General features: G+C 40.0%; 1 protein-coding gene across 1 annotated transcript in view; it reads left to right on the top strand.

The window, feature by feature from the left end:
- The window catches only part of CLIC6 (chloride intracellular channel 6), an 82,156-nt gene extending 80,104 nt beyond the window's left edge, over positions 1 to 2,052 (top strand). Inside the window, exon 6 of the mRNA XM_069760778.1 lies at positions 473 to 2,052. Within this exon, the coding sequence (XP_069616879.1) occupies positions 473 to 637 (165 nt within the window). The 3' untranslated portion in view covers positions 638 to 2,052. The remainder of the gene's footprint in view (positions 1 to 472) is intronic.
- Positions 2,053 to 17,621: the final 15,569 nt, after the last annotated feature.

Here is a 17,621-nt window from a genome sequence, read left to right as displayed (position 1 = left end):
CTTGGGATCTTCAACATAGCGTAGCTAAGCTGTGCTGCAACCCGGCTGTCAGAGCAAGGAAGACGCTGTGAGAAGGTCGGGGAGATTTTTTATGAGACAGGGTGATTAGGTGCATCTCTTTTCCAGGAATTAGACAGGATCGTTAAGTGCAAATATTAGCTGATATCCTTGGGATCTTCAACATAGCGTAGCTGAGCTGTGCTGCATTCTGGCTGTCAGATGTTTAATTATGCAGACTCATTTGGTGCATTTGGGCATACACGACCAACAGGGGACAGATCCAGTGACAACGGAAGAAAGTGGGTGATACTGAAAATCAGTTAAATATTTAATAATAGGTTGTACTGACAACATATAATTAATTCTGTATGTACGGAAAACTGAGACCACATAATGTTTTGGGGAATAATCATTTAATTAAAAGTTATAGTTATCTAATATTATTATTTTTTTTTTTATTATTATTATTCAGGTTGTTTGCAAAAAATTCCGAAATTTTGAAATCCCAGTGGAAATGACCGGAATCTGGAGATACCTGAAAAATGCCTACACCAGAGATGAATTCATCAACACGTGTCCGGTCGACTATGAGATTGAATTTGCATATTTTGGAGTTGCCAAACAGATGAATATATAAAAGATTTGTTGCCAATTTCTTGAAATATTCCATATGCAGTATTGGTTGGTGTCAAAATCAAATTTACTGTAAATTGAATTAATCTACTAGAAAGTTGACGAGTTACAGAAGGGCAAATCTGAATTATCGTAATTTTATCACTACTTCTAGGCAAGGTGCAGCGATGTCCTTTACACAGTGTAAGGTTATGTTCACACATGGTGGATACGCTGCAGATTTCCTATCTGGATTTGCTGGCGGAAAATTCACAATAGCAGCAAAGTCGACACCAAGCATAGTCATCTACTCCTGGAATAAGGATAGATCTCCTAAAAATCTCTAAACTGAACCTATCTCAAACTTTTTGGGAAAGCAGCTGTTCTGGGAGGCTCCTTCACTCTAAAAAGTAAATGAAGGGGTTGGGAGAGGTCGGGATTGGGAATAAGAAGGCCGATAATGAGTGTAAAGGGTGAGACTTAATAAAAAGAAAAAAAATTTCCTACAGTGAAATCCACAACAAAATCAGCATCAAATCAGCAGCCAAAAAATTGTAAGTGTAAATGTGTCCAAAAGTAAAACTTCATCTTTTAACATTATTGACTTTTTACGTCACAAAATTTCTTAATAGGTTGGAGCGCTCCGAATCCTCTGCCTAGACATAGACTTAACTGATAAAATTCTAAAGAAAATGCCATTTTTTTAGGTCAATACTAGCCAAAACATAAAAGATAAGATATGGTGACATGCCGCCTGAAATGTGAAAGTGCCAATAAGTATATCTGAGCCATATATAGAGAATGACTTCAGGGATTTTAGATATTTTAATACCAGAGCTCCATCAGATTTATTTCTTTTGTAGATGTTGATGCTTTCTTAAGATGAAAAAGAACGGTACTCCTTGTCTTCTGTGCAATATGAGTTTGAAAAAGTCAACTTTTAATAATGTAGTCATAGTTTAGGATTAACACTTAATAAGAATGTGAATGTGTGTGCCATAAGAAATTCACCTCCTGTTTAAATCAGGTTTTTGATGTCAAAGTATTCCTCGTGGGCCGTCCTTCTGTTTCCTCCTTCTCATTGGCACAAAGGAGAGGAGGGGCATATCCTACTCTATATAAAATGGAATAGTGGGGTCCATCAGGCATCCTTCTGCTGAATGGGAACACGATTTTGATTTTTACATGTTTCCATGACCTGTAATAAACTAATAGAACATTCCAAACAATCTGTCATTTATTTTATTAGTTTATTATTGTTAGCATCATATGATGTTTCTTCCACTTTTTTTTTTTAATATCCTGCTTCTTCTAAGCCTCCGACTTGATCTTGTCACTTAATGCAATTCAAGGAAGTCGTGCGCATTTCGCAATGATGTATGTTACCGCAAATAACTGCTATGCATATACCCATATTTGTATTAAACATTACATGCCGTTTTTCGCCTTTTGTTTATTTTTTGCTATTATTATTATTACCATTACTATTATTATTATTAACATTTACGAAACTGAATATATTTTGTTTGGCAAATAAAAAAAAAAAAAATTTCATTGACAGAGGGGGTTTGGCTTAACAATTTCCTTTATGAAAGAGGGGGAGGCTCCTGCTGCAGTTAATTCTTCTAAAGTCAGGCACAGGACAATGAAGAGAAGGAGACAGAAATGCCTAAACTCATAGGATACAGAAAATATTTTTGGTCTCAATTTTAATTGTAAACTGAGACAAAAAATAATTAAAAAAAGGAGATAAATAGAGGATAGAAGATTTTTTTCCCATATTTTCTACATTCAGATCCCATTTTTGTTTTAGTAAATACTTTATAAAATTATACGGAAGCATTTTTTTTTCTTAGAATTCTGTATGACATATTTTTTATTTGTCCTAATATTTTAGAACTAGGCTTCATTTTTTTCCCTTGTCATTATAGTGTATAATTATGACGTCGTAATCATTGACTGATGAGACAATAGATCGGGTTAGTGAGTGGCGCACACTCCAAACATCCGGTTGCCCATAGAGTATAATAATAACATTTGATCTTCCCTTAGCCACCACTAGGGGGCGCTTAAGAGTGTACTGAAGACATCTGTATTACTAAAGTGTCCTTTTTTTTATCCTTATCGTGAATTGTGTCATTTACTTAGGCACTTAAAGGGGATCTGTCACTCGCCATAATTCTGCAATATTTTTTGCCTGGTGTAAATGCCGATGTTCTCCTGAATCAGGCGTTGTTTTTCTTTTGTTCCTACTCCTCTCCGTTCCTGAGATATGACCCATTCTTCACTGTATGTAATGTAGTCTATTAGTAATTGGGCGTGGTCCATCAGAAGACTCTTCTAGAGACCACGCCCACTTGCCTTTAAAAAATAAAATGTATATGCAGAGAAGAGGAGGCTGTATCTCAGGAACGGAGAGGCGCAGGAACAAAAGAAAAACAACGCCAGATTCAGGAGAACAGCGCCATTTACACCAGGTAAAAAAATGTACATTTTTATGACAAATGACAAGTCGTCCTGAAATTAAGTAAAGACAGTAGATAGTGAGGCTAAACTCCATAAATCAGTCAAACATTTGTAGAATTGCTTTCACTTTTAATCACAGCTCCAACCTTTACTACATGTGGTGCAGCCCAAACTAAGCGCTGTCAGGAGATAGTATTTGCCCCCTCACACAGTGAAAGAGGTCGTCAATAATAACAACGTCCTTAGAAATGGTGTGATTGATGCAGTCTTCACTATACAGGTATTTTCGTTACAACTAGATTTGACGTTTTTACAATCATTTTTGAATTTATAGAACAGTTAATTTTAGGAAACGTGGTATCAGCCCAACAATAATTGGCACATATACAGGGTCTTGAAAAAGTATTCATACCACGTGAACTTTTTTACGTTACACCCACAAATTTGAATCTATTTTATTGGGATTTTATGTGATACACCAACACTAAGTAGCGACTATTTGTGAAATGAAAAGCAAATGATGCATGGTTTTCTTATTATTTAAAAAATATTTATCTGAAAATCGTGATGTGCATTTGTATTCAGCCCCCTGCAGTTTGATTCCCCTAAATAAAATCCCAAGTGACCAATTCCCTCCAGAAGGCAAATAATGAGTAAATTGAGTCCACCTGAGTGTAATTTACCCTCAGAATAACTACAGCTGTTCTGTGAAGGCCTCAGAGGTTGGAAGAACATTAGGGATCAAACAGAATCATGAAAACCAAGGAGCCCACCAGACAGGTCAGGGATAAAGTTATGGAAAAGAGTAAAGTAGGGTTAGGTTATAAAAAAAATCCCAAACTCTGAACATCTGTGGTAGCCAATGTTCAATCCATCATCCCAAAATGAAGGGAGTATTGGACAACTGCAAACCTACCAAGACATGACCGTCCACCTAAACTGACATCCCAAACAAGGAGAGCACTGATTACATAGTAACATAGTAACATAGTTAGTAAGGCCGAAAAAAGACATTTGTCCATCCAGTTCAGCCTATATTCCATCATAATAAATCCCCAGATCTACGTCCTTCTACAGAACCTAATTGTATGATACAATATTGTTCTGCTCCAGGAAGACATCCAGGCCTCTCTTGAACCCCCCGACTGAGTTCGCCATCACCACCTCCTCAGGCAAGCAATTCCAGAGTCTCACTGCCCTAACAGTAAAGAATCCTCTTCTATGTTGGTGGAAAAACCTTCTCTCCTCCAGACGCAAAGAATGCCCCCTTGTGCCCGTCACCTTCCTTGGTATAAACAGATCCTCAGTGAGATATTTGTATTGTCCCCTTATATACTTATACATGGTTATTAGATCGCCCCTCAGTCGTCTTTTTTCTAGACTAAATAATCCTAATTTCGCTAATCTATCTGGGTATTGTAGTTCTCCCATCCCCTTTATTAATTTTGTTGCCCTCCTTTGTACTCTCTCTAGTTCCATTATATCCTTCCTGAGCACCGGTGCCCAAAACTGGACACAGTACTCCATGTGCGGTCTAACTAGGGATTTGTACAGAGGCAGTATAATGCTCTCATCATGTGTATCCAGACCTCTTTTAATGCACCCCATGATCCTGTTTGCCTTGGCAGCTGCTGCCTGGCACTGGCTGCTCCAGGTAAGTTTATCATTAACTAGGATCCCCAAGTCCTTCTCCCTGTCAGATTTACCCAGTGGTTTCCCATTCAGTGTGTAATGGTGACATTGATTCCTTCTTCCCATGTGTATAACCTTACATTTATCATTGTTAAACCTCATCTGCCACCTTTCAGCCCAAGTTTCCAACTTATCCAGATCCATCTGTAGCAGAATACTATCTTCTCTTGTATTAACTGCTTTACATAGTTTTGTATCATCTGCAAATATCGATATTTTACTGTGTAAACCTTCTACCAGATCATTAATGAATATGTTGAAGAGAACAGGTCCCAATACTGACCCCTGCGGTACCCCACTGGTCACAGCGACCCAGTTAGAGACTATACCATTTATAACCACCCTCTGCTTTCTATCACTAAGCCAGTTACTAACCCATTTACACACATTTTCCCCCAGACCAAGAATTCTCATTTTGTGTACCAACCTCTTGTGCGGCACGGTATCAAACGCTTTGGAAAAATCGAGATATACCACGTCCAATGACTCACCGTGGTCCAGTCTATAGCTTACCTCTTCATAAAAACTGATTAGATTGGTTTGACAGGAGCGATTTCTCATAAACCCATGCTGATATGGAGTTAAACAGTTATTCTCATTGAGATAATCCAGAATAACATCCCTCAGAAACCCTTCAAATATTTTACCAACAATAGAGGTTAGACTTACTGGCCTATAATTTCCAGGTTCACTTTTAGAGCCCTTTTTGAATATTGGCACCACATTTGCTATGCGCCAGTCCTGCGGAACAGACCCTGTCGCTATAGAGTCCCTAAAAATAAGAAATAATGGTTTATCTATTACATTAATTAGTTCTCTTAGTACTCGTGGGTGTATGCCCACCATCTAGTTCGTTGTATAATCTACAAATCTGGCCTTTATGGAAGAGTGGCAAGAAAGGCATTTTTTTTAAAGCAAGTCCTGTTTGCAGTTTGCAGAAAGCCATGTAGGGGACACAGCTAGTTTGTGGAAGAAGGTGCTGTGGACAGATGAGACCTTATTGTGCTAAATGCAAAATGCTATGTGTGTCAGAAAACTAATACTGCACATCACTCTGAAAACACCATCCCCACAAATAAACATGGTGGTGGCAGCATTATACTGTGGGGAGGCTTTCCTTCAGCAGGGAGAGGGAAACTGGTCAGTGTTTATGGGAAGTTGGATGGAGCTAAATACACTGCAATCTAGAATAAGACCTGTTTAGAGCCTTCAAAATACTTTAGACTGGGGCATAGTTTAACAGTTTCACCTTCCAGCAGAATCACAACCCTAAACATCCTGCCAGAGCCACAATGGATGGTTTAGATCAAAGCATATTCATGTGTGTGATTGGCCCAGTCACAGTCCATACCTACATTGCATTAGAATCTATGGTAAGACTTGAAAATTCAGCAGTGGTAAATGCAGTGACGGCTGATCCTACAAAGTATTGACTCAGGGGGGCTGAGTACTAATGCAAGTTTCACATTTATGTTTTCTTAAATATTCAGAAAACCAAGTATCATTTCCTTTGCACTTCACAAATACTTGCCACTTTGTGTGGGCATATCACATAAAATAAAAAAGTCAATGGGGGTATGAATACTTTTTCAAGGCACTGAATATACAGAAAATATATATGTATACGCTGTATTTGTGTATATATACACTATATACAGTACATGTGTATATATATATATATCTATGCAATAGATTTTCGTATACAGATGAAATGTCTCTTTGTGTTCACTTTACATCCTATAGTTCTCCAGCTATATTGAAACTACAAGTCTCAGCACTGTATAACAGTGGACATCTTTCATGGTATGCTGGGATTTATAGTTCCACACCAGCTTCAAAGCCACTGATTTAGACTTTGTTTCACTTTATTTTTTTTTCTTAACTTATTAAATGTTGGAACAATACGAATGTTCCTCGTCACTAGTTTTGCTAATGTCTTCATGGTGACGTATCACCGTCGTTCAGGTTAAGATTTCCAGCATGGCGGCGTACGGCCGTCTGAGTCACTTGTTTTGAATGCAGTATTTCCAGAAACAAGCTGCAAGAAAAAATAAAAGTGTTATGCTACATAGTGTCACATATAACATTGAGTCAGAAAATTCTGCAGAGGACCCTGTCCCTTTGTACATCTGATTGGCGGTGATAATTGTGGTTGGACCCAAATAAACAGTAAAAGGGGAAGTGGTTATGAGTGGATGAGTGGTATAGTTGCCATTCTGGGAGATTTTTTGATAGGAAGCGTATAGTCAAATGTTGAAAGGCATAGGCGTACCAAACCAGAAAACCTCTTAAAGGGGTCTTGTCACTTGCCAAATATATGTATTTCTTTTACCCAGCGAAAATGCCGCCGTTCTCCTGAATCCAGCGATGTTTTTCTTTTGTTCCTGCGCCTCTCTGTTCCTGAGATATGGCCTCCTATTTCCTGTATGCAACTCAAGTATTTTTAATCAATAAGGTGTGGTCCACAAGGACACGCCCACAGAAAAGAGTTGAGCGCCACACCCACTTTGCTAACCATACTAGGTTTATGTACAGGGAAGAACGGGCCATATCTCAGGAACGGAGAGGCGCAGGAACAAAAGAAAAACAACGCCGGATTCAGGAGAATAGTGGCATTTACACCAGATTTAAAAAATACATCTTTAAGGCGAGTGACAAGTTCTCTTTAAATGCTGTCTCATATACGCCAAATCATATTGAAACTTAATATAAAACTTCTAGAAAGCTTTTTACCTCGTTTCTTGCTTTTCCTGGGTAAATTTTGAGAAATCTTCCTAAAGTGTCTACCCCTCACGGGGGTATTGTCTGCTATTTCGTCATTGTGATCTGCGGACTCTTCTAGATGGAACGGTGGGTTTGGGGGCTCCTCTCGTACTTCATCCTGTACAAGAGAAGATTTGTTAAAGAGGAACGCTACATGAAGGTTTTATTAAGAAGGGCAAGTACAACAAGTTTTTGAAGCAAATCCGAATCCGGAGCAACATGTATATATGTATGAATTTATCCCGCTAAAACTACACTCGGTGGGCTCTATGAATGATAGTGTGAAGAGCTCCCTCTAGTGGTGGGCACAGCTATTTAATATTTTTTAACGAATTGTGCCTGCTGGGTCATGGATAGAACCCCTCTGCGAACAACATGGCTCGGATTATTTCTAACAATTCAGGACCCCTGGCAACTATCCAGAAAGTTTGGAAGGAGTGATGATATTTCCAAAATTTCCACAGTAGGGAATGATGATATTTCCAAAATGTCCATAATTTCTAACTCCTAATTTTTATGGGTGCCATGTAATACTTTATTTTCTCTATGGGGGGCGCTGCAGCAATTCCAGTGGAGCACATTGTGATCAATTTACTTTACACTTGACCCTTTTAAACAGTCAAAACACAATGGGACTCATTAATAAAAATTACCTAAAAAGCCAAACTGTTTGTTGCCCATAGCAACCAATCACAGCTCAGCTTTCATGTTTCAAAAGCAGAATATGAAATGTAAGCTGCGCTGTGATTGGTTGCTCTGGACAGTTTGGCTTTTTAGGCAGCTTTATCATTCTCTTCTATATTAGTACATCAGAAGTTACAGCGGCAGAATTTAAACATTATTTTTCTTTATTTAAAGAGATATTCATATTTTCCTGCAGCAATCATTTTTCAAAAGTGACAACAGTAATATTTATTAGAATTAGTCGGATCCCTTTAAAAGAAAAAAAAAACATGTTCGAGCACTGGAGCGCCACTGATTATTTTCTCTGGGGGGGGGGATACATGTTGCCAAAATCAAAATGGAAGTCAGTTAACTAGTGAAACGAGCCACTTACCAGTCTGTTCTTTTTTCCAAATAACTTGTTGGCTACAAGATAAAAAAAAAAATAAAAAAAAAATTCACAAATGAAAATTGTGAAATTATCTAGAAACTAAAAATATATAACAAATCACGGTTTCATGTATTATTTCACCAGCCAACAGCGCCACTCTTGTCCATAGGCTGTGCCCGGTATTACAACCCAATTTTATTCTGCTGATTGAGCTGCAATACCAGACATGGCCTCTAGACATGAGTGGCACTGTTGCTTTGAAAAAAAAAGAACAGACCCTTTTTCTAATGTTATTAACCCCTTCACTTACATGCAACACAGCCGCAGAATGGAAACACTGCGATCATTTTAGAGCTTCATGGCAAAACATGATCACTTGTGGCATTACCCTAAGTGACAAATGACCTCAGTGTTGCTCCATAGGAAAAATTCATCATTGGGCTTGTCTGTACAGACCAGTATTGTAAAGACGTTAGTATGAAAACTTAACACTTTAAATATTATTTTTATTTAATTTCATGTATTTGGGGCTAAAAATAAGTTTTTTTTGCAATTGGGTTTTATTCAAAATATTGCATCCTATGGAGTATATCCAACTTTTATGCTGTCTTTTATCATAAATCAGCTCAGAAAAATCTACAAACTCTCCTGTCAGAACGAGCTCACTGATGGATCCTTAGTTAGCTCATTCTAAGGATCGGGACACAGAAGCGATAGAAGGTAAACGGTGTAAAATTTTTAATACAACCCAATTACAAAAATGATTATTAGCCAAAAATACATATCAATTAAAGAAATTATCCCCATGATGTGACGGGAGCATTAGCAGTGAGCAGTCTAACCTTTCCCCTTTCCATCTCTTAAATGTTGGGAAAATGGAAGGTGGCAATGTCCATTTTACTGTCCTCCATGTTTACATCTTTGCTCGGTATTCGGGATAACGTTTAGTCGCCCTCCATAGTTGTCAGACCCTCAGTGTACACACGTTCACATTCCCCCTATTTACTGATTCTGTATCCAGGCACTAAGGCATCTGGAGCCGATGGTGACACCACAAGGCGACCTATCCTAGTCCTCCGGAGATGCCGCAAGTCTATAGGTCCCCCCATTATTAGATTTACGGGGTCCTGCACTATTGTAGCAGGTTCAATAATAATATAATGGAGCTTATAGTACAGTTATATGAAAAAGTTTGGGCACCCCTATTAATCTTAAGCTTAATGTTTTATAATAATTGTTTTTTTTTGCAACAGCTATTTCAGTTTCATATATCTAATAACTGTTGGACGCAGTAATGTTTCTGCCTTGAAATGAGGTTTATTGTACTAACAGAAAATGTGCAATCTGCATTCAAACAAAATTTGACAGGTGCATAAGTATGGGCACCTCACCAGAAAAGTGACATTAATATTTAGTAGATCCTCCTTTTTCAGAAATAACAGCCTCTAGTGGCTTCCTGTAGCTTTTAATGAGTTCATGGATCCTGGATGAAGGTATTTCTGACCATTCCTCTTTACAAAACAATTCCAGTTCAGTTAAGTTTGATGGTCGCCGAGCATGGACAGCCCTCTTCAAATGATCCCACAGATGTTCAATGATATTCAGGTCTGAGGACTGGGATGGCCATTCCAGAACAAATTTTGTTTGAATGCAGATTGCACATTTTCTGTTAGTACAATAAACCTCATTTCAAGGCAGAAACATTACTGTGTCCAACAGTTATTAGATCTATGAACCTGAAATAGCTGTTGCCAAGAAAACAATTTTTATAAAACATTAAGCTTAAGATTACTAGGGGTGCCCAAACTTTCTCATATAACTGTATGTAGTATGTGTAAACCCCCCCCCACACACACACACACACACACATCTGGCCTCGGAGGGCATAAATTAGTCATTTTTTTTTCTGTCCCCAAAAATAGGGTGTTTGTAAGAGGTCTCCAAATGTCTGATTCCCCAAAACTAAAACCTTTTTGGTTACCCAAGGTCAGTAAGGAGCAGCACGAGCCAATATTGATGGTTCCCAGTTATAGAGAATAAGTGACGACGTGGAGGTCCAGGACCGATCACGAGAGCGGGGCTCCATCAGTCTGGTGGCCAAGCTCGTACGCCTCTGCTCCTTTCATTGTAATGCGATGACTGCGACATTGTTCTCTGTTTGTCTTGCCATGGAGAACCTCAGAAATGTTTTTTAAAAAATGACGCATTTCTAACATGTAATTTTTGGAGTTTGTTTTTGCAAAAATTTGCTATTTGTGATAGAATCTACACAATTCACATATTACATGCAGAGAAATGATCATCTCAATGTAGGATGTACAGTAAAATCACACTGACAGGTTATAATAGAATAGGTAGAATAGAAATATACACATAGAATAGATAGATACTGTATATACATGTCAGTGACACACACATATACAGTATATGTATTTATATTGAACTGAGAGATAGAAGAAAAAGCGGTAATTCATCTGGCGACTTCTGTAAAATCACTGCCAGTTCCTTTTCCCACCCTCCAGAGTTCAGCGCAGGTCAGGCTGTGAGGCAGCGCAGCATCAGTAATGGCATAGCTAGTCACTGAAGCTGCGCTGGCAGCATCTCATTCACCAGTGGTTTTCAGCCGGGGCGGTCACATCTTGGCACCATCCGGGTTGAAAACTGTATATACCCCAAATATGGATTACGGCGTGGGACACAACTATGGACAGGTATGGGTATATTGTTTTTTTATTATTTTACTTTTATTACAGGAGATCGAGGGCGTCGCATGGATTAGGAGTAACAATAAAATGGTAAAACTGTGTTGTGTTTTATTTCATTAAAATACTTTATTCTGGCTGTATCTTTATTTAACATGTACCAAGTATAGGATTAGTAATGGATAGGTGTCACCTATCCATTACTAAGCCATGGGCTTGATGTCACCTTTCAATACAAAGGTGACATCAACCCCATAGAAGAAGAGTGAGGCTAAGTGCCGAAATTAACACATCTTAGAGATGCGCCTTTTCTAGGGTGGCTGAGTGCTGATGTTTTTATCCAGGGGGGGCAATATCCATGGCTCCTTGCTAGGTTATTAATATCAGCCCGCAGCTGTCTACATAGCCTTTGCTGGTTATTAATTATGGGGGAACACCACATCATATTTTTTTTTTTTTTTGGGGGGGGGCCATTGTAATAGCCAGTAAAGACTAAGTATACAGCTGTGGGCTGATAATAACAGCCTAGGAAGCTCCATGGGTATTACCCCCTTCCCAGGCTATAAACATCTGCCCCGAGTTGCTGGCTTTCCCTCTGCTGGTTTTGAAAATTGCGCGGGAGCCCACACCAATATTTTCCAATAAATAATCGTTTATTAATTTAGCACATTTTACAGTAATTTGCACACACACTGTGCTAATTGTATTTGTCACTGACATCTATATATATACCTATTCTATATGTATTTACTGTATGTAATCCATCTCATATATACTGTCGGTTCCTGAAGTGATTTTACAGAAGCTAACAAATTAATTCCCGGCTATTCTTCTATCTTTCGCTCTATGAAATATAAAGATATATATATATATATATATATATATATATATATATATATATATATATATATGTGTGTCACTGACATATATAGATATATATATATATGTATATATATATATATAGTGTATATACACACACATCTATTCTGTGTGTATATATCCATTCTAACATGTCAGTGTGATTTTACTGTACATGCAAAGGAATTGCCCCATTTTCTTCTATCTATCTATCAATTATATATATATATGTGTGTTTGTTTGTGTGTTTTGACGAATATTTCATTTGAAAACGATGTGTAAATGACATAGAGAACTGCTGTATGTAAATGCTCATGTTAAAATCACTGCATTCGGATGTAAATTGGATGCTAGGTGTGAAAATCGGATTGTACTCGCATGACACTCGTCCGTTTTTTCAGCACAGATTACGGACCGTTTTTTTCCTCAGATATGGGTATGAGCCCTATTTCCGGATATCTGAAAAATGCAACTGCTGGTGATGATACGTGACTAGTGCCGCTAGTGTGTATGGGATATATGTATATATATATATGTGTGTATGTAGTGTGTATTGGATATATGTGTATATATGTGTATGTAGTGTGTATGGGATATATGTGTATATATACGTGTGTGTATGTGATGTGTATGGGATATATGTGTATACAGTTAAGTCCATATATATTCGGACAGAGACAACATTTTTCTAATTTTGGTTCCAGACATTACCACAATGAATTTTAAACAAAACAATACACATGCAGTTGAAGTTCAGACTTTCAGCTTTCATTTGAGGGATCCACATTAAAATTGGATGAAGGGTTTAGGAGTTTCAGCTCCTTAACATGTGCCACCCTGTTTTTAAAGGGACCAAAAGTAATTGGACAGATGAAATAATTTTAAATAAAATGTTCATTTCTAGTACTTGGTTGAAAACCCTTTGTTGGCAATGATTGCCTGAAGTCTTGAACTCATGGACATCACCAGACGCTGTGTTTCCTCCTTTTTGATGCTCGGCCAGGCCTTCACTGCAGTGGTTTTCAGTTGCTGTTTGTTTCTGGGCCTTTCTGTGTGAAGTTTAGTCTTTAATAAGTGAAATGCTGCTCAGTTGGGTTGAGATCAGGTGACTGACTTGGCCATTCCAGAATCTTTGCTTTAATAAAGCCAAAGCAACCCAGGAGTTTATGTTTTGGGTCATTGTCCATCTGTAGTATGAAACGAGGACCAATCCGTTTGGCTGCATTTGGCTGGATCTGAGCACACAGTATGGCGGCTCTGAAGACCTCAGAATTCATTCGGCTGCTTCTGTCCTGTGTCACATCATCAATAAACACTAGTGACCCAGTGCCACTGGCAGCCATGCATGCCCGCGCCATCACACTGCCTCCGCCGGGTCTTACAGATGATGTGGTATGCTTTGGATCATGAGCTGTACCACGCCTTCTCCATACTTTTCTCTTTCCATCATTCTGGTAGAGGTTGATCTTGGCTTCATCTGTCCAAAGAATGTTCTTCCAGAACCTTGCGGCTTTTTTAGATGTTTTTTAGCCTTTTTATTCTTGATGCTTATGAGTGCAGTGAACCCTCTGTAGTTACTTTCATGCAGTCTTCTCTTTATGGTAGATTTGGATATTGATACGCCGACCTCCTGGAGAGTGTTGGTCGCTTGGTTGGCTGTTGTGAAGGGGTTTCTCTTCACCATGGAGATTATTCTGTGATCATCCACCACTGTTGTCTTCCATGGGCGCCCATGTCTTTTTTGCATTGATGAGTTCACCAGTGCTTTCTTTCTTTCTCAGGATGTACCAAACTGTAGATTTTGCCACTCCTAATATTGTAGCAATTTCTCGGATGGTTTTTTTCTGTTTTTGCAGCTTAAAGATGGCTTGTTTCACCTGCATGGAGAGCTCCTTTGACCGCATGTTTACTTCACAGCAAAACCTTCCAAATGCAGCACCACACCTCAAATCAACTCCAGGCCTGTTATCTGCTTAATTGAGAATGACATAACGAATGGATTGCCCACACGTGTCCATGAAATAGCCTTGGAGTTAATTGTCCAATTACTTTTGGTCCCTTTAAAAACAGGGTGGCACATGTTAAGGAGCTGAAACTCCTAAACCCTTCATCCAATTTTAATGTGGTTACCCTCAAATGAAAGCTGAAAGTCTGAACTTCAACTGCATCTGAATTGTTTTGTTTAAAATTCATTGTGGTAATGTCTATAACCAAAATTAGAAAAATGTTGTCTCTGTCAAAATATATATGGACTTAACTGTATATATGTGTGTATGTAGTGTGTTTTGGATATATGTGTATGTAGTGTGTGTGGGATATATGTGTATATATAAGTGTGTGTGTAATGTAGGATTTCCTGCATTTCCAGCATATACATGCAATATGTGTTTATATATACCGTACCATATGTGTGGTTTAGGGGTATGATAAGTAGGTGTGCTGTTATGTCTATGTGTATGACTGGGGTGTGTATGTGAATGTATAATGTTTATCCATTGTGTCTGATGTGTATATGTGTGCTCATGTGTCTTTGTATGTATGGTATGTGCCTGTCAAGTACATGTGATTTATTTAGTGGGTATATGTGTGGTTTATGTTTATGAGAAGTGTGTTTTATGTCTATGCATGTATGGTGGGATATGTGTCTACATATATGTATGCGAGTGTCTGGCATGTGTGGTGTGTCTATGTGTGTATGTGAGTGGTATGTGTGGTGTGTAGTATTTGTATGTATGGTAGATGTATGGGTGTTATGTGTGTATGCAAGTGTCTGGTATGTGTGGTGTGTAGTATTTGTAATTTTGGTAGATGTATGGGTGTTATGTGTGTATGCAAGTGTCTGGTATGTGTGGTGTGTAGTATGCAGGGTCGGACTGGTCCACCGGAGAACCGGAGGATCCTTCTGTGGGCCCAGGCACTGACACCTGCTGGCATATTGGCCAGCAGCTGCCTAGGGCCCCCACTGTGCCAGGGGCCCCCCAGCCAGTGGAGTGTCAGTAATAGCGGCACACCCAGCTGCTATGGGGCCCCTGAGTCAATGGGGGCCCTCCTGGTGCCAGAGAGCAGCAGATGGACAGGAGCCTGCCCCCGCTGCTAAAGAGAAATTAATATTCACGCATCCCCACGCCCCCATGAGCGTGGAGAGGCATGCATACCATTTCACTTTAATGGCGGACAGCGTTAGCCGCAGGCTGAGGCTAACACTGTTTGCCGCTGCTGCTGAATGGGGGGCCCCGGAGGTGGGCCAATAAAGGGCGGCGAACCCTGATTGCGATCCCTGCAGCTTGGGACCAGAGCGGAGCTGCAGGGATCCACGCTGTCCTCCTTCCTGCCCGGCACTTCCTGTCTGAATCAGCGCGGCTGGATGACATCATCATTCAGCGCGGCTGTTTCAGAGAGAAAGTTGCCAGGATGTGCTGCGGCTGTTGGGAACACGGAGAGGTGAGTGGGTGATGTGTGTGTGTGTGTGCCTGCGTGTGTACGGCTGTGTGTGTGTCTGTGTGTGCATCTCTGCCTGCCTGCGTGTGTGTCCCTGCCTCCGTGTGTGCAGCTGTGTGTGTGTGGGGAGGCAATGATGATGATGGTGCTGGAGGCAATGATGATGGTGGTGGGGGCAATGATGATGGTGGTGAGGGCAATGATGATGATGATGGTGGTGGGGCAATGATGATGAAGGCAATGATAATGGTGATGGGGCAATGATGATGGTGGTGGGGGGCAATGATTATGGTGCTGGAGGCAATGATGATGGTGGTGGAGGCAATGATGATGGTGGTGGGGGCAATGATGATGATGGTGGTGGTGGGGGAAATGATGGTGGTAGGGGAAGCAATGATGATGGTGGTGGGGGAAGCAATGATGATGGTGGTGGGGGAGGCAATGATGATGGTGGTGAGGAAGCAATGATGGTGGTGGGGGAGGCAATGATTATGGTGGTGGTGGGTGAGGCAGTGATGATGGTGGTGGGGAAGAAAGCAATGATGGTTGTGGTGTAAAGGACAAAGATGGTAGTGGTGGAAAGGACAATGGTGGTGGGGGAGGAGGCAATGATGGAGGTGGTAATGAGTACAATGGTGGAGGGGAAGAACAATAATGATGGTGGAGGGGACTGCATTATACCCTTTCAGGGGGGCTGCATTATACCCTATGAGGGGGCTACATTATAATTCTGTGGGGCGCTGCATTATTCTCTGAGGGTGCTACATCATACTAATAGAGGGGAGCTGCATTATGCCCTATGAGGGGCTACAGTATATTCTATGGGGGCTGCCTTATGAGGGGTTGGCATTATACTCTGAGGGGGCTACATTTAATTCTGTGGAGGGGCTGCATTATATTATATGTGGGGGCTGCATTATTCCCTCAGGTGGCTACATCATACTATATGAGGGGAGCTGCATTATGCCCTATGAGGGGGCTACAGTATGTTCTATAGGGGGCTGCTTTATGAGGGGGTTGCGTTATACTCTGAGGGGCTACATTATATTCTGTGGAGGGGCTGCATTATGCCATATGAGGGAGCTACATTATATTCTATGGGGGGCTGCATTATATTCCATGAGGGAGGCTACATTATATTCTATGGGGGGCTTCATTATATTCTGTGGGAGGCTACATTATATTCTATGAGGGGGGCTACTTTATATTCTATGAGAGGGCTACCCCAACCCTTGCTACATAATTAAGACATGTACTACCTTATATTATACCCTGATATTAGCGTGTTTTACCGCACAATTGATGGTCTTGAATTTATTTCTATGTAGCTACATAGTGGGCCCCACAAATAATTTTCTTTGGTGGGCCCAAGGTGCTCCAGTCAGACGCTGGTAGTATGTGTATGTGTATGTATGGTGGTTATATTTGTGTATATGTATAGATATGTGTATACAACAAGAGCCGGAGAAACAACACGCCGAGCGGCACTATCCTCGATGGCTTAAAACATCTGACAGGCTGTGTCAACAGATCCGACAAATGGAAGCACAACTCCAACGAATCCTGACTTCGGGTGCTCCTCAGAAAAAACAGTGTTCAATACGATCCAATACAAGAAATGAGGGCACTCACCAGTCTTCACCGTGATTCGTACTTTATTAATAGATACAACTTGTTAAAAATCCATGGCCGGAGTTGAATGAGCCGTAGCTCGTGTGAGCAGGGGGGGTCAGGACGACGATCGTTTCGCGCTGTGCTTGCGCTTCAACAGGTCAATTTGTGGCAAGATCAGGTGGCGGAAATATATATTTTTAACAAGTTGTATCTATTAATAAAGTACGAATCACGGTGAAGACTGGTGAGTGCCCTCATTTCTTGTATTGGATCGTATAGATATGTGTGTCTGGTATGTGTGGCGTATAGCATGTGTATGTATGGTGGATATATGTGTGTACATATATATATATATGTATATATATATATATATATGTACTAGATGGTGGCCCGATTCTAATGCATCAGGTATTCTAGAATAT

The sequence above is a fragment of the Ranitomeya imitator genome, chromosome 3 (assembly GCF_032444005.1).
Source record: "Ranitomeya imitator isolate aRanImi1 chromosome 3, aRanImi1.pri, whole genome shotgun sequence".
Lineage (NCBI taxonomy): Eukaryota > Metazoa > Chordata > Amphibia > Anura > Dendrobatidae > Ranitomeya > Ranitomeya imitator.
The sequence above is the reverse complement of the archived record's forward strand: the minus strand, read 5'-3'. Positions and strand labels throughout refer to the sequence as shown.